The 25249-nt window shown below is 45.0% G+C and overlaps 1 protein-coding gene across 1 annotated transcript in view; it reads right to left on the reverse strand.

Annotated features, from left to right (window-relative positions):
- Positions 1–25249, reverse strand: part of LOC133108032 (mastermind-like protein 2) — a 74098-nt gene that overhangs the window by 18489 nt on the left and 30360 nt on the right. Inside the window, exon 2 of the mRNA XM_061217440.1 lies at positions 2794–4062. Coding sequence (XP_061073424.1) covers positions 2794–4062 — 1269 coding nt within the window. The remainder of the gene's footprint in view (positions 1–2793; positions 4063–25249) is intronic.

A 25249-nucleotide genomic window follows, 5' to 3' on the forward strand; every position in this document is an offset into this window, starting at 1 on the left:
TGGAAAATGTGCATTAATGCATGATGTGATGTGCGAACCTTTGTAACGGGAACAGGAAAATGAAGATCAACTAAAACAAACAAATAAATAACAAGTATCACAGGCGAGGTGGGTGGCATAGTCCATAGGCAGGCAGTCTGTTAAGCCATATATTCATTCCCCTTCTGTGGTTGTGGGTTTGAATCTCTGCCATGCCACTCTGATCCCATCCCAGTCTGTTAGCCTCTCCACTTTCCCCTCTGACTGAATGAAACTACAGCAAGAAGACTGTCTGCTCTCTATTAAAAATCGCTGACGTACAGGACCTGCTGCCATAGGTTCTGGAGCATGCAGGGAAGACACGGAGGAGGCTTAGAGTAGGCATGCACGGCACGGGATTATAATAATACAAAAACTAATTTGTTATTCAGCTGACGCTTTTACCGAAACCAAATTACAGTTGATTAGACTAAGCAGAATATCCCCCCTAGAGCAATGCAGGGTTAAGGGCCTTGATCAAGGGCCCAATAGCTGTGCAGATCTCATCGTGGCTACACTGAGGCTAGAACCACCAACCTTCCGGGGCCCAGTCAACTACCTTAACCACTGGGCTACAGGCTGCCCACTTTGGCAAGTTCTGAGGGCAATGATCAATAAAAAAATAAAAAAAGCATCTAAACACAAAATCAACCAAATGATTACATTTTAAACTGTAATGTCCTATAAGACGTTTTGGTCTAACACTGATGACATCTTATCAAACAATTGTAAAATCGTAAAATCTCCATTGATTGCTTGGAACATGCCCCTTTCCATGGCAAAGTTCAATTAGTAATGCTCATTTTTGGGCAAACTGGATTAAAACCAACAGCACTATGCTTAAAGGCGCTCTACTCTCAGTGGCCAAAGACTACTCATTGTGGTTCACATTAAGATCCCGTTCAAAGAACTGAGCAGACAAAGATCACAATGAAGAAATCAACCGGGGACCGATCTTATATCTCTCCAATCACAGCAAATCAGGGCCTCAGCCTCCTGCAGCCGGCAAAAGCAGATTACCGTCATTCTCCACGACTTGTCCCTGCTAGCAAACCGCCTTCAATTAGCAAATCCTGTTGCGCGCATCTGAGGCCTGACAGGAACCTGCCGCGACAGCCCGCGAAATCAGGAGCGGCGAATTTTAAACCAGCCTCATCGCCGACGACAACAACAACGACGGCGACGACCACGTCGGATTCGCTTTGAGGGGATATGCATATTTAGGAGCCAACCCCCCCCCCTCCCCCAACACACGAAACACGGCGCCGGAACAGCAACTAGCGGGGGCGGAGACCAGAGGAGCCGGTGAGTGTTCGGGGGGCGAAGTCAGAGGCGTCGGGCCTAGCCGCCCGAGGGCCTGCCGGAGGGTGGGGATCGACAGGGGGGTACGCACGGGGCGAGGTGGGGGGTGGGGGTGGGCTACAGCAGTGTTTCCTGCCCAGAGTCGTCAGGACAACACGCCTGTCTTCTCCCATAAGGCTCAGAGATTCTCTAATTAGGGCCTGCTGCGGCAGAAACAGCAAACGGAGAACGGTGTGTACAGACATCCTGTCCAGGGCTCTGTTACTGCGCCCACCGAGACGCTAAAAAATAAATACACTAAAAGAAGGAACACGCAGCAGGCAGCATTGCCACAGCAACCTAAAGACCTCAATAAGGCCTCTGTGTGAATCTAACCCATATACCCTTCACTGCAAAAAATCCATTCCATAAAAGTCTATTTCAAGTATTTCAAGTATTTTAGTCTTACATTTAGACTTCAGATCTTATTTCTATAAGTTTTTTGCTGAATAACGCAAAACTATGGCCAATGGGGTGAGACAGTTCTGACTCATTTCACTTGTTAAATTTCACTTGTTAAGCAAGCAATACCTAAAAACATTTCTCTACTTGAGTCTCATTACAAGACTAAAGCACTTTTAAGGCATGTTTTTTTCCCTCCCAGTGTTGACAACACATGCACCAGAACGACAGGAGAAAGAGTCCCGGACGGCCGGAGAACGAATTCTCTGAACTGCACTGTGACATTCCTGTTAGACTGATGTCACACTGTCAGAATACCTTGAAGGCATGCAACAGAGAAAGGCTCTTTAAAAAATCAAAATAAAAAAATCAAATCGCTCAACCAATAAACTCGGTTTCTACAAGTAAGCAAACCGCAGCCTTAACAGCGAGAGCCAGTCTTGCAGCATACACGCTGTGCTTCTGCACTTTGATAATGCAAATGCCTTTCGTTCCCTTCGTTCTCCTGCAGGTTATAAAAAGACGCTTCCCACACAATCTGACACCCCCATGCAGAGCACCACGGAGGTACCTCTGAAATTTCTCATTACTTTCCGCATCTTTGCAGATCAACAAAAATCACTACGAGGAAAGACTCAATTGCTAGGCATTACCTAAAGGCAAGTTACAGCATGAAGATGAACACACATCCCTGCTGAAATAAACAGCTCAAGCTAGTTTTTCAAACAGGTGGTAGACCAGTTCAGACCAGCTCCCAGCTCAACATGGTTTGACCAGCTCATGCTATGTTTTGAAACAGTTGACCAGCTACCAGCTCACACAAGCTACCAGCACGAGCTACCCAGCTAGACCAGCTTCATGACCAGCTTGGCCATGCTGGTTGACCAGCTTATACCCAGCGAGACCAGCCTAATTTTAAAGATGGTCAGGCTGGCATAGCTGGATTTTCCAGCAGGGATTACGGCTCACTTTCTAAGCATTACTGAGCCCAGTTCACACCGACTTGACTAATGCCAGGTGGCATTACCTTACCTGTCTCTGCTGAGTCCGTGTGAAATGGAGACTCGGCCCATGTGGGTTTGGGGGCATCTTCAGAGGCTGGGACTTGGGTTGCAGACAGGCGGACGTGGGGACAGGCAGCAGGGGGTTGGGGGGGAAGTTCGGGGACGTTCGAGGCTGGTTCTGGCCCGCCGCGGACGGCTGCTGGGATGGCGGTGGCTGTTTGCCCTGAGGCCCGGTTGCCCGGGCGACCTGTGAGGCTCCTCCTGATTGGACCTTGGGGGAGAAGTGCAGCATGGGCTTCCTTGGGGCGGCCATGTTGGACCCGTGTCCGTTGGGCTTGAACAGGCAGTTGTTCATCCCTTTCGCCGCCTGGCTGTTCATGGAGGGGACGAGGGAGGAAGGGCCCGGAACCTTCTCCGGACCGAAGGAGCCGGGAGACGAGTGTGTGGCGGACATGGCGGGTGACCAGCTGGGCGCGGTTCCCGATTGGCTCTGCTGGTGATGGTGGGGGTGGGGGTGGTGCATTAGGGGGGCAGGCTGCTGATTGGCAGCCATTTGCTTCAGCTGTTCGGCGTGGGACACTTCCTGCCAGGGGGGCAGGGATCTGGAGGACCCTCCCGACCCACCCATGGGACAGTTTTTGGGCGGCCCGGTGATGGACGACGCGTTGGCCAAAGAGAAGACCGGGCCGGCGGAGGCCGGGCGGAGCTGCTGCAGGCCGCCGGAGGCTTGGCAGAACGGCGGCGGGGAGTACTCAGACTTCACCACCTTCAGCATCGGGGAGCAGCCCTGCCTCCCCCCCCCGGCCGAGGCGGGTCGCCCCAGCTCCAGGTGGAAGGCCTCGTCGTCCTCCTGCTTCAGGATCTTGTCGAACTCCAGGTCGTCCAGCGACGGCACCGACTTGGTGAGCTCGTCGAACAGGTCCTGGAGCTCGGGGTCGATCTGGCCGCCCGGCTCGTCCTTGAAGTCGAAGGCGGGGGCTCCGAGGGCGGAGGAGTAGCGGCCACAGGACTGCAGCAGCTCCCCGGGCTCCTTCTTCATCTCCCGCAGCGTCTGGGCAAAGCGCTCCCCCGGCCCGCCGTGGCCAACCAGGGCGCCGGCCTTCCCCTGCAGGGCGTGGCCTGTCGCCATGGCGCCCTGCAGGGCCTGGTGGGATTGGCCGTTGCTGAAGGCGCAGGGGACACCGCCCTCCACCCGCAGCCGCTTGCAGTCAGACCCGAAGGGGCCCGAGAGGCCATTTTGTTTGGGGGCGTATCCTTGCGGCTGCCCCTCGATCTTCCTCCTCAAGGACCCCTGCAGCTGAGGAGACAGAAATCCTCTTTTAGCGTGCGGTCGACACACAGAAAGAACATTAAATATATTTTGCAATATATGCAGCAAAATATTAAAAATAGTTAACAAATTTTTGCGCTTTTCATATATTTTCAAATATAATCAATATATGTGAGGAAAATATTTGCATATATTTCAAATATATGACAATATATTTTTCCTGCGGCAAATATACAACCCAAAGAAGAGGCCATTCAGAGTATCTAGCCCATTTTGTAGCCACAGTCTAGAGCAGGGATGCTGAAATCTGGCCGGCAAGGCCAGTTGTCCGGCTGCTTTTCATTTTTCAGTGCAAGATTACTTGCTTGCACTTAGTGTTAATTTTTTCGTGTCTTTTGTATTGAGCTGCAAGGTCTTTCAGAAGAAAGAACCAAGGTTGCTGTCAGTGTTAATAAAATAAATAAATAAATAAAAAACTAAATAAAGGCTTCACTCAAAGAAAAGGAAAAAGTGGTTGAATGCTCCGCAAGTACTTGGACACATTATATTGTCATGATATTAAACTGGCCAGTCATAGCAGAAGAATCCCAGTTTATTTATACCAGTGAAAGATCTTATATTCTGAAAGACAAACTTAGGCAGGAATAACAAGTTACAACAAAATATACAGAAGAGTACTATACTATAGAAATATGCCTTGCATGGGTGGGCATAATCTGAAAATCACTCACAAAAACATTTTAATAGATCAAATGCTCCAATATTTCAATAACTAAACCCAAGAACCTTGATAAAAAGATTATTGACAATTATTCTCAAGAGCAATTACTGAGGCAATCACCTGGATTGAATTAATAATGATTTGCCATTTGATACAGTAAAAGCGCGTTCCATAGTCGTCGAATTCATTTGTGGTGAAATAAGTTATGTTTCTGCGCGTGACACATTTATGAATTAGATCCAGATTACACCGAGATACTTCCAGGCAATCAACAAAGAAGCCCATTATCTAGAACATTTGCATTAATTATATTTCCTTCGTGTGTATGTGGAAGGAGAGAGCTCTCTTTGTTCAAGGTTCTCTTTATCAAGCCTGTGAGATCTTAATTCCCTTTGTTCTCAATTGTCTTGTTTTATGTTAATAACCATCGCGCAAGGAATCATGGAGCACACCGAGCAGCCAGAGAGAAAATAGGGCCCATCAAACCAGGCAAGCGTAACGATTATAAAACTACCATGTTCCCACACTCAAACGTCTGCCTGTTCGGCAGGTTTCCAGACAGCCAACACCAGCGGGGCAGACTGAAGATTAGCACGGCATTACTCTGACAAACGAAGGTTGTTAACTGACAATCTTTATTTTTTCTTCTTCTTTTTTTTTTAAACCCCCATCAAATTTCAAGTCTGTTCACCATTGACAGATATTTAAACTATAAGGCAGTAGAAAATATAAATATTTATCTGCAAACTCAACCTTTTCCCCCTTAAAATTATGGAAATAAACGTCTCCTCCCACGGCTTTTGGCTGTGCGCATGCTGTGCAGAGTTAGACCCACCATCTGTAATTTAACATAAGTGTCAATACAGGAACAGTGCTTAAGCGCAGCTACATTGTCCAGGAGCACAACACCACGCCAATTACTGTTTTCCAGCTTAGAGGACATGCTTATCCAGGGGGACCGACATGGCTCTTTATCCAGTTATACAGACGGATATTTACAGAAGCTTAAGCGCGTAGCTTTAGCTTACGGGCGCAAATGCAGCGGAGAACCTCATAATCAAACCTCTAAGCACTGCGTCCCCCCAACCCTTTTCCGTCCGCGAAAAACTCCACATTAACAGAATCTCAGGGCAAACCACTCTCAACTGCGAGTGACACACATAGGTACGGCATGTCAACGGTACGGCTAAATATTATTTTAGGGTTCAAATTTAGCGACAATGAATAACGACATTTATCGCATCTGGCTTTTGTGAATGGGATTCAATGTTTCCCAAAATCCTGCGATGAGGTGACCCCAAAATTGTCTTGGGGGTCTGGGAAATGTAAAATTAACTGTAAACTGCATCTACCTGGTGCACTTTCAGAAGACAATGAAGAGGCTAGATCCATGAAGAATTATGTGCTTTTGTCAACATTCCAATTATAAACTCATGCAGTTGTATCAACTTGTAGGATGCTTGAGAACTACAATGGAACCATCAAAAATTAAGTAAAAGTTGTCACGTGTTTATTTAGAACCACACATGAACTTAGTTAGTTAGTTAGCCAATGCAAAACAAACTCTGCCATGTACTGGCACTGTTATAACATTGATTTAAAAAAAATTCAGTAACATGGTGAGAACATTCTGTTTTAGCTGGTACAGACTGTCCACAAATCACTCTGGATAAGGAGGCCTTCTATGGAAATAAATTATTTATCCAGCTTAAACGAAGGAGGAAACGGCATACACAAACAGACCTTATTTAGCTATTTATCAACATGAGCATTAAAACGTGAGCATTAAAACAAAAGTGAGTCACAATTTATTTATTTATTCTTATTTTTTTTGTTATGGCCCATGGCTTAGCAATACTGGGGAAATCAATCCTCTCTCTGCACTTCCAATGAATAAATGATTCAGAAACTTAAACATTATGTCTACAGATATGTGTACAATTCATTTTTGTGAAGAACATTTGTGAGATTCAAATTACCCCCATTGTCACATGTTCATCTCTGAAATTCTGGCGGTTCAGGGGTAGGGTAGTGGGGGTTTGGGGGTACAGTAGTTGAGGTTTGGGGATGAGTTAATGTAGGTTAGGGGGTTGGGTAGTGGGAGTTTGGGGGTATGGTAGTGGGGGTTTGGGGGGTACAGTAGTTGAGGTTTGGGGATGAGTTAATGGAGGTTAGGGGGTTGGGTAGTGGGAGTTTGGGGGTATGGTAGGGGGGGTTTGGGGGTACAGTAGTTGAGGTTTGGGGATGAGTTAATGGAGGTTAGGGGGTTGGGTAGTGGGAGTTTGGGGGTATGATAGTGGGGGTTTGGGGGTACAGTAGTGGAGATTAGGGGGTTGGGTAGAGGGGGTTTGGGGGTATGGTAGTGGGGGTTTGGGGGTACAGTAGTGGAGGTTAAGGGGTTGGGTAGTGGGGGTTTGGGGGTATGGTAGTGGGGGTTTGGGGGTACAGTAGTGGAGGTTAGGGGGTTGGGTAGTGGGGGTTTGGGGGTACAGTAGTGGAGATTAGGGGGTTGGGTAGTGGGGGTTTGGGGGTATGGTAGTGGGGGTTTGGGGGTACAGTAGTGGAGGTTAAGGGGTTGGGTAGTGGGGGTTTGGGGGTATGGTAGTGGGGGTTTGGGGGTACAGTAGTGGGGGGTTATCTGCCCCACTGATGTCGTCCCAGCTCTTGGTACCCCCTCCTTCAGTGTTCCTAGTGAAACCACAGAGTGTAAAGCACATGCCCACACAAGGCAATAATTACCTTTCAATCAAACGGGTGACTCACTGAGTTAATGACAGTTTTCGTGAAGCAGGGTTCTTGTGTGCTCAGTGGGAAATCAATAGGTAGAATAGAAAACTTCAGTATTACAGATATTAATAAATCTACAGCACAATGAAATCTTAACACACGGTAGCATAAATACAGGATACACCATACTGAAGTATAATTGTCTTCGAATAAAAGAAAAGAAGACAACACTTAATAGCACTTAACAATTCAAAATTATTTCTATACGTCTTGCACCAGTAATTTCATTTGTTTTTTTATGTCATTTTAGTTCAGTTTTCTTTTTTTATATACAATTGCAAATGTTTCTCATGGTATACAACATTTGAATCAGAGGGGCATTCATCTTTTTAAATAGTGTTGCTTCTCTTGAACATTGACTATTTTAGTTAACTAAATACACATTATACTTATAAGCTCATAATTTGAAGGTGAATAATGACTAAAGTTAATTATAACAAATGCATAAATAAACACTCCTCATTCTGACATAGCCTACCCTGGCCTCCAATAAGACCGTGCGCATACCCCAGACAGGTCAGGGGTTAAAATGGGTCCAAGGGCCCAGAATGACAGCGGCCCTCAAAACATTGTGACGGAATTGTGCAGGGATGGGGGTGGTCAGATGTGACGTGACAGGGCCCAAACTCCCCGTCTGGACCGAGGGTCCAGCTCCCTTCTCTGATACTGCAGGCTGGGTAACCGGACCCTGATGCGGCGAGCAGAGAGCAAAAAGATTTCTCATCAAAACCCGCTTTCCCAGGCCAGTTCTGGGTCTCATACATGCACAGCATCTTGCCAAAAAGAAACCCAATACTCAGGAGCAAACAGTCACAAATGGTGAAAATATGAATCATGGCGAACAGCTTGCACCAGAAAAAAAAAAAAGGCCAGTACATTTGCTTGTGCATTTTGCTGGAATACAACTTAACGGTCAGTGCTGCAAAATGTGTGTGTGTGTGTGTGTATCCATTTTAACTGCTTCACAATATGACTATTTGTGATTAGATGTGGCCATGATGGAAAATATCAGAGGTAGCACACCCTTTTTAAGAATTAGAATGCATATTTTTAGTTTATCATGTTGGCTGATAAACTCAACTGTTAAATCAGATTACCAGTGAATGGTCATCTTTGGCCTTTTTGCGCTCTAGACTAAAGACCGCAACGTGTTGATCGCCCACACTTTGGTCTTCAGCAGTGGTGTCAACACATGGCCAACAGCACAGCCCGCTTTTATTATTTATTTATTTTTAAAGAGATTTTTTAGGCCTTTTTCAGCTTTATTGGACAGTATATAGAGACAGGAAGAATGGGGGCGAGAGAGAGGGAAAGACATGCGACAAATTGTCAGACGGTCAGATTCGAACCGCCGACGTCGCGGCTGGCAATGAGCATGCGGTCAGTGATCTGCAGGCTGCGCCACCGAGACACCACGCTTTTATTATTTAAAGTTTTTCTTTTCATTGTAACTTCCATTTTATCTTTTTGTGTCAGTGATAATGATCAGCTTCACACTAACGAGACAGACAGTAGTAGTAGCTCAACTTCTTCTTTCATACCCATTTGGTCAACCCAGAGCCCCGAAGGTCCAAATGCCTGAAGTTCTGCTTAATTAAGGATTACGGATTTATCCTCATTAAGGATTTAGGAAAACACCAAGTTATATGATCAAAGGGGAACTCCGCCCCAGAATGATGTAATGTGAAAGTATTGTTTAATATGCTATACAGCAGCGCTACTCAACTCCACGTCCTGTGGGCCGCAGTGTCTGCACGCATTTGCTTCAGCCGTGCACTACACCACCTGTTTTCACTAATTAGCGTATTATCTGAACCGAGCAGGTAAAATAATGAGTGAAATCAGGTGGTGTAGCGCAAGGTAGGAGCAAATACCCGCAGAGACTGCGGCCCGCATGATGAGGAGTTGAGTAGCGACGCTATAAAGTACACAGTGCTTATACACATACCACACAGGTTGTGTCCAGACATTTTGCAAACATATTAAACGGTTATTTCAGTTGGTAACCTTTTTGAAACTACTTTCCACAAAAACACTTTGGATATGAAATTGTTCATTTGTTTTGAAACTCTTCCCATTCCAGTTCACATCAGCACTTCAGTGAAGAGGCCGGATAAATAATGTATGTCCCTAGCAGGCATCCTTACCCAGAGTGATTTGTATGTCTCATATTGCTTTTACGCACTATCCATTGACTAAGGTTAAGCGCAGTGCCCCAGGGCGGCAGAGCTCTGCCCCTAGCGGGAATCAAACTGGCAGCCCCTGGTTCCTTAACCACTCCACTACAGCACACAGCTGTTCGGGATTAGCAACCAGCCAAGTCATTATTTAGTCGCACTGCAAAAAACTAAAATTGAGTCAGCCAGTCTCAGCAAGTATTTTAGGCTGATATTTAGGATTACAATCTTACTTTTTGCAAAATAATATGAAAATATCGGCAATGAGGTGAGACTGTTTCACTTGTTCAGCAAACATTAACTGAAAACAAGCAAATATTCCTTATTTGGAGAAAGAAGTTTTTGTAGTGTGCTGTGTAGTAATGTGACACACTTGATCAGCTTTCTACCCAAACCTAGGCCAAACAGGCCAAAAAACTGAAAGCTATTATTTACACATTGATTCCAAGCTGCACTGCATGTTAAAAAACAGAGGACTGAAGATAAGTCATCGTTGTATTCTCGTTCGGAGGAGAGCTTGCGGGGCTAAGGTTACACGTGGCGAGACTAGCATGTTCAGAACATCGCGTTCATTGCTTCATTCTATTGTCTCACATCAAAAGGTTGTGTGAGCCACATCAAAGCGCTGGCTGTTATCCCTTTTTTAAACGGAGCGGAGCACTTGCATTTTTAATGAGTCTGTTGGGAGGTGAGACTGGCATGCCGATGATGTTGGAGGGATTTGACAACAGCGACGGCCATGTGGAGGATGCGGAGCGCGTAGCCGCCTGCATGCTAACAGCGCCGCCATCGCGCATTATTCATAACCGCACTCACACTCCGCCTTTTCTCCTCTCTTCTGCCGTAGAATACAATAACAAGGGATGATATTGCCGTTATGATTTGCATAATCAGGACACAATTTTTAATCCATTTAGTGAAGCCAGGCACCGAAAGACACACAGAGACCACAATGCTGTTTGTTTTCAGATTTCATTCGGAATCAAAAGACTCCAAGAGGTTTATCAAAAAGTCACTTTAGTCAAATTAGAAAAAAACATTCAACCTTTTTGGCTACCACAAGCAAACGATGGCACATATGTGTAATACACAAATAGATACATCACACATAGGATACATGTCATTGTTGGCGGTGGGCGACAAGTAAAAGTAAATAAATAAATAATAATTGAGTTGATGGGAGAGAACCATGGGATCTGTCGATGTGAATTTGGGCATTCAAACATACCCGAGTAGGTCCTGAGTGCAGCACTTTACATGATTAAGGAATATGCTTTAACTCTCTACAGGATAGTGTAAAGTACATTCCCAAAAACAAAGCCATTAGTGCTAATAATAATAATAAAAACAATAATAACAACAACTATTGTGATTGTCGTTGTTATTAGTATTAGCATGATTATAGCACAAAGCTTGGAGCAATGGTGGGCCATAAACTCTGATGTTGAACGGTATCTCCTGGCAGTGCTAAATATCTGCAGTCTGCCAGGCTCTCATTTCCAGCGAATCCTGAGGGTAGATCCAGAAGTCATCTGAAAATAGATTTTCTGATTAACATTTAATGAGCTTGGAAGCTCTGCGTCACTTTGAGCGTGACACCAACGAACAGGGATTCTGGAAATGACGCAAGGGGCTTTCGCCCCGAGATTTCCCTCCCATCGCCTTTCAGAACCTCTCCTGGCCGGTCCGTCAGAACAGTGGTTCAGAACTGTTGCATCGTGGGAGGGCCCAAGGTAGGGTTGGAGACCACATTATATGATTATTATCGTTATCATTGCTCTAATGGCTACTTCCAGCCCAGTAGCGGTGTACACTGGGTACACTGTTCTAATGACATTTACCTGCATCTTTTTTTAAATCATTTCAGAAGATATGGAATTCACTTTTGGGGAGTCAGTGAACATGCATTTACCCATCATTGGTAAATTAGTGGGAGAATACATGTACTATATCCATAAATACCTCTATATATGGGGTCAAAAAAGAAAAAGAAAAAAAAAAGTCAACTGACAAAAACATAAACCATTATACTGCATGCAGGACCAAAATGTCTTCTACAGCAACCTAGTGGCTGAGGTACATGCCCTTGAGCAAGGCCCTTAACCCCACATTGGAGGGATTCTCCCCTGCTAAACTAATCAATCTCTAAGTCACTGTGGATAAAAGCATCAGATAAATAACAAATTATTATTATTATGACGACTACACTCAAAAAGAAAAGTCTAGTATTTTGTCATGTGTTCACTCATTTAAAAATAAGTTTCAATGGTTCAACTATTTTAAAATAAGGATAAGAAAATTAATCTCTGACATTAATAAAAATATTTATACTGGAGTGCATTTTTTCCTGAAGAACTAATACAAACATATATAATTGTAAATGCACGTCTTCTCATATGTTTTGGCAGAAGCATGAAGTCGTTGTACAAGCACTGTGGGGGCGATATTTCCATTGGTAATATGCCTAAGAACAACAACTGTTCCAACAGACACTCAAGTGTACAGTAAATATTATACACCAATGACTCACCCAACTACTCTGGGATTCAGACACTCAAATATAATAAATACACTTGCTGAGCACTTTATTAGGAACCTACTTATTCATGCAATTATCTAATAAGCCAATTGTGTGGCACCAGTGCAATGCATGAAATCATGCAGATATGGGTCAGGAGCTTCAGTTAATGTTCACATCGACCATCAGAATGGGGGAAAAATGGGATCTCAGTGATTTTGGCTGAGGCATGATTGTTGGTGCCAGACGGGCTAGTTTGAATGTTTCTGTAACTGCTGATCTCATTACATTACATTACATTATTGGCATTTCGCAGACGCTCTTATCCAGAGCGACGTACAACAAAGTGCATACCCATAACCAGGGATAAGTTCGCTGAAAGACCCTAGAGGGACCCTCTGGGACCCTGGGATGTTCTCTAGTTTGCTCAGAATAATGTGAAAAACAAAGACATCCAGTGAGCGGCAGTTCTGCCAATGGAAACATCTTCATGCCTTGTTCAAGAACAAGACAATGAGTTCAGTGTTCTTCAGTGGCCTTCCCAGTCACTGGATCTGAATCCAATAGAACACCTTTGGGAAGTGGTAGAACGAGAGATTCGCAGCATGAATGTGCAGCTGACAAATGTGCAGAAATTGCGTGATGCAATCATGCTAACATGGAACAGAATCTCAAAGGATAGTTTTCAACATCTTGTGGAATCCATGGCACGGAGAATTGAGGCTGTTTTTCGAGCAAAGGGAGGCCCTACCCAGTATTAGTAATACTATTAGTGCTGTGAGAGTATATGTATGATAAAATCAAGTTTCCCGGTGTCAGAGACAACCGCATAGCTTGTAGAGTACAGACCTGGGTCCAATACGTAATTGTTTTGGATTCAAATACTATTCTGTGCTCGAGTAACCTTGCTTAGCGCAATAGAGCCAACCAAGAGGGATCTCAATGTGGTGGTTTGCACTTTTTGAGAGTACTTCATAGGTTCCAATACATCAGACAAGCTCAGCAAAGCGTAAAAAAGTAATTGAATCTAGAACGATGACGTATTTGACCCAGGTGTGGTAGAGCACTAGGTGAGAAAGGTGAAGTGGTACTGTTCACGCTGATGCGTTTGTGTGGCGGACTCATCTTCATGTTCGGTTCACTCTCTCGTTTACGGCCTTAGTCAGGGCCAGAGGACCTCATCCTCAGCAGTCACCAGGTGGCTGTCTGTTCCCGTGACGACCCGTCGCCGCCCCTGACCTTCCAGAAGCAGCGGAGCGGCTCTCTGATGTTAAACACCACACAAACAGCTCCGGGTCAGCAGAGCGGGAGTATGCTAATTGGTCTTGTGGAAGCATCTGTCTCGCCTGCAGAGTTATACCACAGCCCTGGATCTATGTGTTTGTGGGTGTGTGTGTGTGTGTGTGTGTGTGTGTGTGTGTGTGGGTGCATAGAAGTGTGTATGCGTGTGTGTGCGTGCACATGTGTGTACCTCAGCAGGAAGGGGCCTTTACATAAGCCCCCCTATAAGCTACTCAACAGATCCCTCCAAGCAACCCGAGATCTGCTCCTGAGAGAATTTAAAACCTTCCGTTCGGAATTGAACACACAAAAAACTACTGGTATAAATATGACTATTGTGTTCCTAGGGAGACATAATATTTATATGGCTGCACGGTTTTCAGTGAGGGGAACCAGAACCAAGTTTCAATAATCCCCACTCTCTGATACTGCAAAGAAACATCACCCTCAGCGGGTTCGTAATCTCACAAGTCCACCTCCGCCAGCACCTCTCCCTCTCCCTCTCTCTTCCCCCCCCTGGATCGGCACATATCCTGCCCTACACTTCAGAGATTAAAGAAGACTTGGACATGCTCCTAATCGACAGGATGAAATACGTTCTGACGACAGCGTGGCTCCCAGCATACACTGAGGCCATTTCCTAACTCCATTAGCAGCAGTGTGTTTTGGCACGGCTTCAGAACCCAGAGAGAGCACCGTTGGGCTCTGGATGAAGAGCCTAAACAAGGCCGACCTCGGCTTATTCACGATCAAGAGGAGGTTTAACCTTGAGACTTCACTTCCTGAGGAGGCCCAAACCAACGCACCAGCCTTCCCTGCAAGGCCGCTCGGTCCTCATCTCTAACCTTCTCTCAAATGAAAGATCATGCCGCTGAAGGGAAGAAGAATAAACGCAAGTGATAGATGTAGAAACCCTTATAATGACAGACAACAAAAAACCTGCCTGAGAACAACGGGTGTTCTGATTGGCAGAGAGTATGCTCATTGCCGTGCCCCTATTGGGCACGATGGGTGGTTCCCTGACCCATCCCTGGCACCGCCCACAAGCGACCACAAAATGGCGGACATCAATATTAGCAATCATACCCGAAGTGTCACTTTGCACTGTAAATCAGGAGGGCCAATGCCAATAAGATGTCAAATACAGCTTTTAAAATAAGGACAGTTACGGCCTGGTCTAAGTCAGACCATGTCAGGGAAAAGGGAATGGGTAATGTTAATTAATACTGCAGACCAACGAGTAACTCCAGTCCCTATCTCCCTATTCAAAACTAACTAACCTGGCCGTTTTACCGGGGTGGCTATAAAACACTGAGCTTTGGAACATTTAAGACTACTGAATAGCGTAACCCCCATAGGAGGTTTTTATTTTCTTTCCAGAGTCACCTTCAACGATAATAAAAATTAAAAAGCAAAATAGCAAAAGATTGTCCCAACGGAAGGATTTGTAATCCATCTGAGAACACTAACAAACCGGAATCGCTTTTCAGCATCCAGAGTTGCAAAACGAGAGTCGAGGTCGAAGAGAACGAATCCGGGCCAAACACACTGCAAACTCGCTAGAAGGGTGATGGGGAGAATCGGAGTGGAATAGAACAAATGAATGGTCAAACACAAAATCCAATCAGCAAACACACCGAAAGGGGCTAGACGAGATTAAAAAGTGAAACAAAATAAGGTCAGACATCAAGTCAACGATGTAATCTCCATCCACAAACCACAAGCAAATTCCAAGAGCGAATCTCCACTGGTGAAAGGCAAAAGGCTTTTTCCAAACAGAGTAACCGGATGTGACTGGATAAACTGCCAATCTGGGGCAAACCTGAAGGAAATCAAAGACGCTCATGCAAACAGCAAAGATAAACAAATGTAAGCACAAAAGCGTACTACAAGAGCTTGTGACAAGGACATGCAAACACATTTGGAAAAGGTCCCAGTCACAGTGCTGAGATGGAATACCTTGCACTGCGTTGTAAAACAACACACTTTTTTTTCCCGGCCTTAAGTATCAGATAACAAAAATCTACATTAGAAATATTAAATAAAAACATAGATATGAGATACGTATGAGAAAGCCCATTAATTTAAAACTTTAATAAACAAATTCTACTATGACTACTGCTACTGCTATTACAATTTCTGCTCCTACTCCAACTCCTGCTACTGCTACTGCTACTACTAAATCATTTTGTAATTAAAAGGAGATGAAGATTAAGGAGAGAGATGTCCAACACGTAGGACTGTTTGTCCTAGAGAAATGCATGACTGTACTGCTCCATGCCTTCTGGCAGTACCTGCCACAGAACCGGCCAAATCCTGCGATCTTCCAGTAAATAAAGAGCCTTCTACCAGTGATCTCATAACCGTACGACTACAAAGCTATTGATGTCCGCGTGATTTCTTATGAAGCCGTTTACAAAAGCTCCCCAGCCAGGAAAATAAATCTGAAAGCACACATTTGTGTGTCTGTGTGCGTGTACACAGACAGGAGACACGTTAATTAAGGCTATTCGTTGAGAGCTAGCATGTTTGTAGTACTTTGTAATGTTTAGCTGAAGTAACAGTTAACTTTTGATTCTTTGCACCTCTGTGGTTTGAGATTATGAGCTCTGCCATGGTTGCAACACAATACGCACTGACCATGATGCGCTCATTAATGTGGAACAATAGCTCTCAACGGGGAAAGGTTTTCCACAGATTTCCATGATCTACACTCTCAGAAATAAAGGTACAGTGGCAGTACATTTCCATTCTTTAAGGAACAAATTTCCCGAACGAACAATAACGTTCTTTGGGTACTACTAAGTATCTATTACAAGCAAAAACAAAAAAATTTAGATTTCTGGCTAGGGCTACAATTTTCTGCACCTATAGGGTACCTACCACAAGCTTTTGTACCTTTTTAGGCACATTTTTTCCTGAGCGCATTTGAGGTCTGTAGATAAGAAAGCCGAGCCCCTCATCTTTGACCGTTAAAAAGAACGACAAGCAATAACGCAGACAGCCGATCACAGGAAACAAAGATCGCAAAACTTTTTTTTTCCAAAAGAAGACAAGCGAGTGCTTGGTGGGATGTTGGCGGTAGTCGGCCTGTTTTTAGGGAGGGCAGACATCTGGAGAAGAGATCAGAGCGAGCTGGACCATCTCTGCGCTGGCCCCTAATTCTGCCATCTGGACACACAAATCCCAAAATGGCTCTCGAGAGTCTTTCTGCTCGCTCCGGGGGGAGGGAGGTGGGTGTTCACCCCTCGTCTGTTCCCTTTGGAAATCTTTCATTTTCAACTATTTTTATCCATTACTCCATTTCTCTTAACCAAATTCTTTCACTCCAGTTTTTTCCCTTCCAAATTTGTTACATTTTTTATTTAGGCCTTTCTTACTGCTGCAAGCCCCTCTGTCGATTTGGAAGAGTACTGCCTAGCAAGGTTTGGCACAGTCCAACTTTCCCATCAGAACGACCAGAGGGTTGCATCCAGACACTGGAACGGGGCCTTCACAGGATGAGCCACCCAGCAGCCACATTTCTTTAATGCTTTGTGAAATATAATAAAATGATAGTGGATATTTCTGAGGCAGAAACATTTCCATGAAATTGGAAGTGCTTCAAACCTCTACAGTACACCTTGTAGAGGTTCCAAAGCCGTTTGCACTGTGTAAAATACCGCATTTGGTGATCTTGGTGAGATAAAGTGCTCTGCTCTGCTCCACTTTATGGCCCTATTGGGACAATGCATTGAGACAGAGGGAAGGTATAAAGCACACTCTATACCGCTCGTTTTTTGGTCGGGTGCTAAACGCAGGAGGAGCATATTTCTCCACGAGACGGCCATAACCGACTGGGGAACACAATCTGTTTGGTCAGCAACAATTTTCGGGCTTTTGCTTTTAAATCTGCTTGTACTAAACTTGCCATCCGTCATGCTACAAACACAAAACCCAGCACAAATCCGCTTATTCGATCTGCTGGAGAGGGTTTAGCAGAGTCTGATGGGGGGGAAAACCCCTACGGGCCGGTCTGTGAAGGTCCATCTCCCAGATCTCTCAGCTCTTCCTGTTGTTGTTGTTTTTTTCCACCACGTTTGATGTTCGTTTAACTACCTCTTAACTTGGGGGGCAGGATTTAGCCTTGTGGCTAAGGTACATGACTGGAACCCGGAAGGTTGGTGGCTCAATCCCCAGTGTAGCCACGATCCATGCACATGTTGAGATGCCCTTGAGCAAGGCCCTTTGGCCCTTTGGCAAGTCCACATTGCTCTAGGGGGGGATTGACTCCTGCTTAGTTTCATCAACTGTCAGTCACTTTGCATAAAAAGCATCAACTAATTAAGTAATGTACTGTAACTATGGTATAATGTCTCTAGGGCCCTAAATGCCCTTCTCCCAGCCCTACCTGTACCTTTCCCATGCAGGTGTTCTTCACCGTGTTTGATGTGCGTTCAGCATGTCTGTTCTCCCTGTGAGCCCTCTTCACACTTCACCCCAGTCAGAGAGGTACACAACACAAACACGAGACCATGTGACAAAGCCTGAGAATTGCCCAATTTCCTGATTGAGCAATGCACAATGCAGTCCTCTTGCTCTATGGTACATTTAGATTAGCGGAGCCATGCTTCATGGTCTCAGTCCTCCATAGCACAGAAGCAGTCCCGCTGCAAACCGTCCTGCAGTGTCTGACTCACCGCGAGGTGACTCATCATATTGAGTCATAGAAGCTGCTAGATATTCCTGGGGCTGCTGTTTAATTAAAAAACAAAATCAGTGTGTTTGACCAACAACAAAAAAAAAGCGAATGCAAATACTGCAATAGGCTGGGATGTAGATCCCTTTATCGCTCCGACCACAGTGCCCTGCTCCTGGGGCGTTCAAAAGTGTTCCTTTTGGTTCATTTTGCTGAATGCTATTTCAGGGCTGGCAGTGAGAGAGAGGAACAAAGAGCACGGAGGACAGGAACAGGTGAAATGACTACACAGGTCACTCACCGTTACAGACACATCATGCCATTCTCCATTGGAAAAGGAGCAAAAGATTCCATTGGGGGAATGGAACTGAAATCTCACTTTGTCAAAGCAATGAAGCTGATGATGAAGATGGCAATGTTGACTCCACCCAAACACACTGGTGAAGTTGAGTATAACTCCAACAAACATCTCAAAAAACATTCACATACACAACCATATACACACACAGATGCAGACTGACACACAGACTCACACTCACACACACATACACATACATAAATACATACATATACACACACACACACACTTACACACATACACACGAACAGTTGAGATTTCCTCTCCCTTTCACAGATGCTCTCTCAAAGTTTGACAGCGCACAGAAAGGAAATACAGATGGAAGCCAGGAGGAAACCATGAGCCCAACTCAGCACTTTTATGATCAAGATATAACAAACACATGCAGCATAAGCCCATGTACAGAGATACGCTTCATTCACACCAACTCCAGTATCTGGGAGTCAAATAAAACATTCTCTTTAACCGCCTGTGACAAAACAGTGCGAATTTGGGTTCCAAGTTAGACATTTGCCAGGGAACAAATAGCCCAAGGATGTTCGCTTTTGTACAGTGGAGACAAAAAGAGTAGTGTTTCTCTGGTCGGGCCAGCACTTCCTGCTTTCACACCCCGACTCTGTGTTTAATTTCATTGTTTCCAGCGGAAACAGCGGCCGGTTTGTGAGACGAGGCCAGCCCTGCTCCTGGCGAGCTGGTGTAAGGAAGCGGGATTAGGAGGCGAGGGCCTGAGAAAGACCTCCCACTGCTCCTGGTGAATGTCGCCGGGCTCCTCTGTCATGCACAGACAGGCTTATCCTCCATGTTTTCCAGCTGAAAAGACTCCATTTAGCGCTAAAACTCAAATTAGACCCTCGTTTTCTCCCGCGGCCCAGATCTACCGGAGAGGGGGCTGCATGTGAAACTGACTTTCCACCGTGCACAGAGCCTCTAAAGCTGTGAGCTGTGCTCTCTGCTGTAGAGGGCAAGCCTGTGTGTGTACAAGTGTGTGTGTGTGTGTGTGCATTGTGTGTACTGTATCTGTGTGTGTACAGTTTGTGTGTACTGTATCTGTATGTGTGTGTGCAGTGTGTGTGTACTCTATGTGTGTGTGTGTACTGTATCTGTATGTGTGTGTGCGAGTGATAGAGAGAGAGAGAGGGAGAGAGAGGGAGAGAGAGAGAGAAAGAAAGAAAGAGAGAGAGAGAGAGAGAGAGAGAGAGAGAGAGAGAGAGAGAGAGAGAGAGAGAGAGAGAGAGAGAGCAAGACCACATGAGAGAGAATGAGAGTGAGAGAAAGAAAGAATGAGTGGGAACTGAGAGAATGAGACAGAGAGAGCATGAGAGAGAAAGTGACAGCATGAAAGAGTACCAAAGTGCAAATCAAACTACTTTCTGGAAAGACGCCCTGGCAACATCTGAGATCTAGAGACAGGGCCTGCCTGTGGCCACCAGGGGGCACTACACTCATGGGGTGAGTGACAGATCCAACCCAGTGTGTTTTTCCACATCTTTGCACCGCCACACCTTCTGACAGAGAAACATGATGTCCGTGAGAACCAATCAAACGTGACACATCAGTCTGATACCGATTCCACCAGCTGGGGGCCAGCAGAGAGAATAGTGGAGGGCCCCATTAGTGAGGTCAACAATGGATGCAGGGCTGAGTGGCCAGACAGGACTGTAAGGTTTGATAATAGATTGCAGAACTGTAAGGTTTGATAGTAGATTCAAGGGCAGTAAGGATTGATACTAGATTGCAGAACTGTGAGGTTTTATAATAGATTCAAGAGCAGTAAGGATTCAAAATAGATTACAGAACTGTTAGGTTTGATACGATTCCAAGGCAGTAAGGATTGATAATAGATTGCAGAACTGCAAGGTTTCATAATAGATTACAGAACTGTAAGGTTTGATAATGGATTACAGAACTTTAAGGTTTGATAATAGATTGCAGAACTGTAAGGTATGATAAGATTCCATGGCTGTATGGATTGATAATAGATCAGTGATAGATAACAGTAATAGATAACAGATCAGATCACATAAGAGGCCAACACTAGATTGAAATTTTATTCAAGCCGCCATGGGTAGCCAGTAAAAGAAAATGAGGAGAGGCATCCATTTTAGATGACAGCAGATTTGACAATCGTATTGAAAATGGGGCCAAGAAAACAAAACACAGTTCATCGATTTGTACACTGATGTTATTTCCAGACGAGTTCCCTAGTATGCTGGTATTGAGCTGGTAAACAACTAGTACTTAATATATGTTATCACTATATTACATTTACTTGAAATTATTTGTGAAATGTATGCTTGTACTTAATATAAAGTTATTAGCAAAGATAAATCCAACTATGTCCCCAGGCACAGATGGTGGCAGATCTCTCAATGGAGCTTAATTTGCTGTTTGGCTAATTGTTCCAGGCCCTAATGAACAAATAATTACGCTCAATAAAGCTTAATACCTCTCCCTGTTAGCAATTTGTCTCAGAGATGCAGACAAAATTAAATAGCTTACAGAGACGCGTTTCATTCCGTCAGAACAAACTGATTTCTAACAGCCAATCCAAAAAATCCAACCAATAACTGCAGATATTTATTAAGACATAAGACAGTATCGGAATTGACAGAATTAAAATTTTGTGCACTCTTTCTTCGGGTACTGAAGCACGACTGTGATAATAAAGACGGCCAAAATTGTCTAAATATTTGTGTCTGTAGAAAATGTTGAATTGTCTAACTGCTGTTATGTCACCTCCAGATCTGTTCACTTACTCAGTCCTAACAAAGATTATTCAGATTATTATATTATTAATAAAGAGACAGGGCTGTTGAATTCTCACACCTGCCACGGAAAGGTTCACTCTAGCTCAGTACACGGGCACCTGCTGCTAGGAAGTAAAAGATGCCACGGGCTCCAAATGTGCCCACTCCAACCTGCATGTGAAGCTGTTCCATCTGCCCGAGGGGTCAGCGCAGTGTGCCTGCGTGCTTTCTTTCTTTTCTCACTCTCCAAAGAACAATCCTTACGTAACCGTACAGGATCACAGCAGGCCATCTCTTTGTGTACAACCCAGAAGAGCTCAAGTACAGTTCAACCAATTTCTTACTTTCAATTTTCAATCATCTTGAATCTATACATCAGTGATGTAGGCCTACCTCTTACATGCTCTGCTATGCTTCGTGTTGTAGCTTATAATGTTGTAACTTGTGCACTATTTTGCACAGTGCCTCCCCCGACTATTATTATTTACATATCACTGAATTGCATAGTGACTATTACCGATGTTTATTGCACAATCGGTCAGTCACACCAACATTTCACTTTACATACTTGAACGAGCATATGACAAATTAAGTATATTGATCTTGAGTCTAGAATCTTGAATAATTCAGTAAAATGTGAATGATTTACCGATTCACTCTTCCACAGAGAGCCAATGTAAAGTATGACACTGGAGATTGTTGTATTTGCAGTCTCTCGGGGTAAACATATGTAATGTACTGTGACAGACCTCGGACAGGGCAAACGGAAGTGGTCTGCCTGTAGCCCGTGACATCAGCGAAGAGCGCGTATGCGGCTCGATGTGAACAGAGGGACGCTGGGTGTCGGGGGGGCAGAGGGATCGTTCTGAAAGCGCGGCTCTGTTCTGCGCGCACGTAGGCCTCCCGACCTGAATACCCATTCATGGCGGCTCCTCGGCTGCCGTGAGCAACGGTCTCCCCGGCGACATCAAACAGGAGCCCCCCCCCGCCCCCCCCATACCCCGGTCCTGCCACACAGACGCAGGAAAACGGGGCAGGAGAGCGGGGAAGAAGTCAGCCTTCCTGTTTTCCTTCTCGCCTTCGCGATCTGACGCGATGGCCTGGCCAATCGGCTTCCTGCACGGATCTCTTCCACCTGCAGCACACGCCATGTGGCAATAATGCACCGACATGTCACAACGAGGCTCCAACACTCAGACATAAAGTGGAGGTACACTTTTGTTCTTCAAGGATAAAATTTCCCAAATGTACCCTGAAAGCAGGATAATGTTCTCTTTGGGTACAAATGAATATGTTTTCCAAGCAAGGGGCACAAATAAATTGCTGGCTAGGGGTACAGTTTCATGTACCTACAGGTGCCGCCCCAGAGAAAAGCATTTGTACCTTTTTATGCATTTCTGAGAGTGTGCTACAGCTCCCCTCCACACTGCAATGAACCCGGTCTGTCTGCAGGCCCACAGGCTGTATTGCAGCATAAAGGAAACCCAGTCATTCCATAGAAGAACCCTGTCTAGTTCAAGGGTACTTTATTGGGCAAAAAGCTTTCACACTTCACACCTATGATAGGGGGTTCCTCTGTGGAGACAAGCCAATGACCCTTTTTTCTGAGAATCTAGAGGACTGTATTTGCAACTCTGAGGCTGCGAGTTTGTCTCCTAGGTGGTGCATGGCTGTTGTGCACTGGAGCAAAGGTACTGATCCTGATATACCTCAGGAACAATATCCAGCTGCGTAATTGGACTGTACGTAGAAAAAAAATAGAACAAAGACATTTTTACAAATTACAAAATAGTTCAACCCTTGCCGGAAGATTCTATATTTGTAAATCAGTATATAAGATTCAAGACTTACTCTGTCAAGTAAGACTTAAGAGTAACAAGGAAACATACCAAAGTAACAAGCAAACATACACCAGTAAATCACTTTGACTTCAACCGTCAACAGATGTAGGACTGCCTTGTAGGTCTAAAAAAAGATCAGTACAGAGCATCTCCAGTAATCTGGCCATCCGTTCATCTTCAGTGACTGCACAAAACACGGCTGGAGGGTTTATGGAAAGCTGACCCGGACACATACACCATAGTACTCCCGTCCATAGTGCTCCCATGAGCACATGGTGCACATCTCAAAAGCACAATGACATTGTTTTACATTTTAAGGCAGCTACAGAACCAAGTAAAACAACACAAATGAGCCATTTGGGAGATACTTCCAACCAAAGCTACTCCGAGAACTTCATTCCTGGGACAGAGGGCCAAATTCAAACCCTGGACTGCACCCCCCACACCAAAAACCAACTGCAACCTGTGGCAGATATGTTAGCTACTAAACGTAATAGTAATCACAATTTCAGGTTTCCAAAACTAGACATGAGTAATGAATAATCCAGGTCTGGATACAGTGGGAGAATAAAGACACAACAACAATGTAGCCTACTTGTAAAATACTGCTGCACACACAGGCCCAGTAGACTGAAATCCTCTGCAGTTACCATGGTACCCAACCTCCAGCCATCCCACAGAAGCGCTCTATTCAAGGTGTAGTTTGCAACCATCAGCATTACTTTGACCTCATTTCACAGATGAGAACAGAGTGAGAAGCAACTTTTCAACTCGCACCGCGAAATATGAACCCCAGAGCCCATGTTTGTTTTGGAACAAGATCACATTTTGATAACAAAACGCCAGTGAGTTCATGCGGCTGATTACTATGATGTGTTGTGAGCATTTCATATGATCAAGCACAATAACACAACATGTAATGGGCTCGCAAAATGAACTGTACGTAAATGGATCAAACAAAAGTTAGCTTCAAACATGCACTAAGGGGTGCTACGTGCAGTAATAGCTAAATGTTCGCACAACTATATGAACCGCTTCGTCACACTTAAAATTTAAAATGTAAAAGATCCGTTAATTTTAGGATATTACTGGAGGGAATGGCAACTGAAATAAGGCTGTTGTGAGGGGACATTTTCTTCTCATCCTGCCATGGAGTTTGTTCAGGGACCAGGGATTAACATTCCCCCTGAAGCTCGCAAACTCCCGTAGTTACTGGAGGTTTGCAGTTTATTAAGCCTCTGGAGCCAAAAAGCAAATTTCGCCCATTGAAGCCCATTGAAAAGTAAGAATTTACCCTGGTGAAACTGTACTATTTTGGACAGCACTTATACATTCCAAAATGTATTCAAACTGAACTAATTACTCTCCAGGGACGGATTTTGTTCTGAGCCGCACAGCAGAAGATTAAGATCTTTTTCATTCCTATTCATCCATTCACATTTAGGTACCCAGTGCGCATTCTCTAGTGCAGTGGTCCTCACTCCTGGTCCTGGAGAGCCGCAGGGTGTGCTGGTTTTAATTTTTGCCTTAATATCAGCAACCGATTCAGACCCAAGAAACCAGGTGAGGCGAGTTAATTATAATTAACTGCTTTAATTGATCAGATAAGTGCTGAGTAACTAAAACCAGTACACCCTGCGGCTCTCCAGGACCAGGAGTGAGGACCCCAGCACACCCTGCGGCTCTCCAGGACCAGGAGTGAGGACCCCAGCACACCCTGCGGCTCTCCAGGACCAGGAGTGAGGACCACTGCTCGAGTGCCAACACAGCCCCACAGTGAAACATGGCCGCCTCCATGAGCTGGCTTCATGAACCATTGAGCAGCTCCGATAGGAATCCACGACCCCGGCAAGTGGAAGCTGTCTCCAGCTCTTACACACGTGGATGGCAGCCCCCTCACACGGCCTGAAAGGCCTGGAGTGGACGAGCACTGAGGCCTCTTCGCCCTTTCGAGGTAAGTGCTCCTAATGGCGCCTTCGTTATAATTAGCCATTCTCGTCAGGCTCCAATTAATCTCCCATGGGAAATGCACACGCAGAGGTTTAATGCAGCACTAATGCGGCACTGTGTATTTTCTCAATATGGTTCCAACCACTTTGAGACGGC

Source organism: Conger conger, chromosome 13 (genome assembly GCF_963514075.1).
Source record: "Conger conger chromosome 13, fConCon1.1, whole genome shotgun sequence".
Classification (NCBI taxonomy): Eukaryota; Metazoa; Chordata; class Actinopteri; order Anguilliformes; family Congridae; genus Conger; species Conger conger.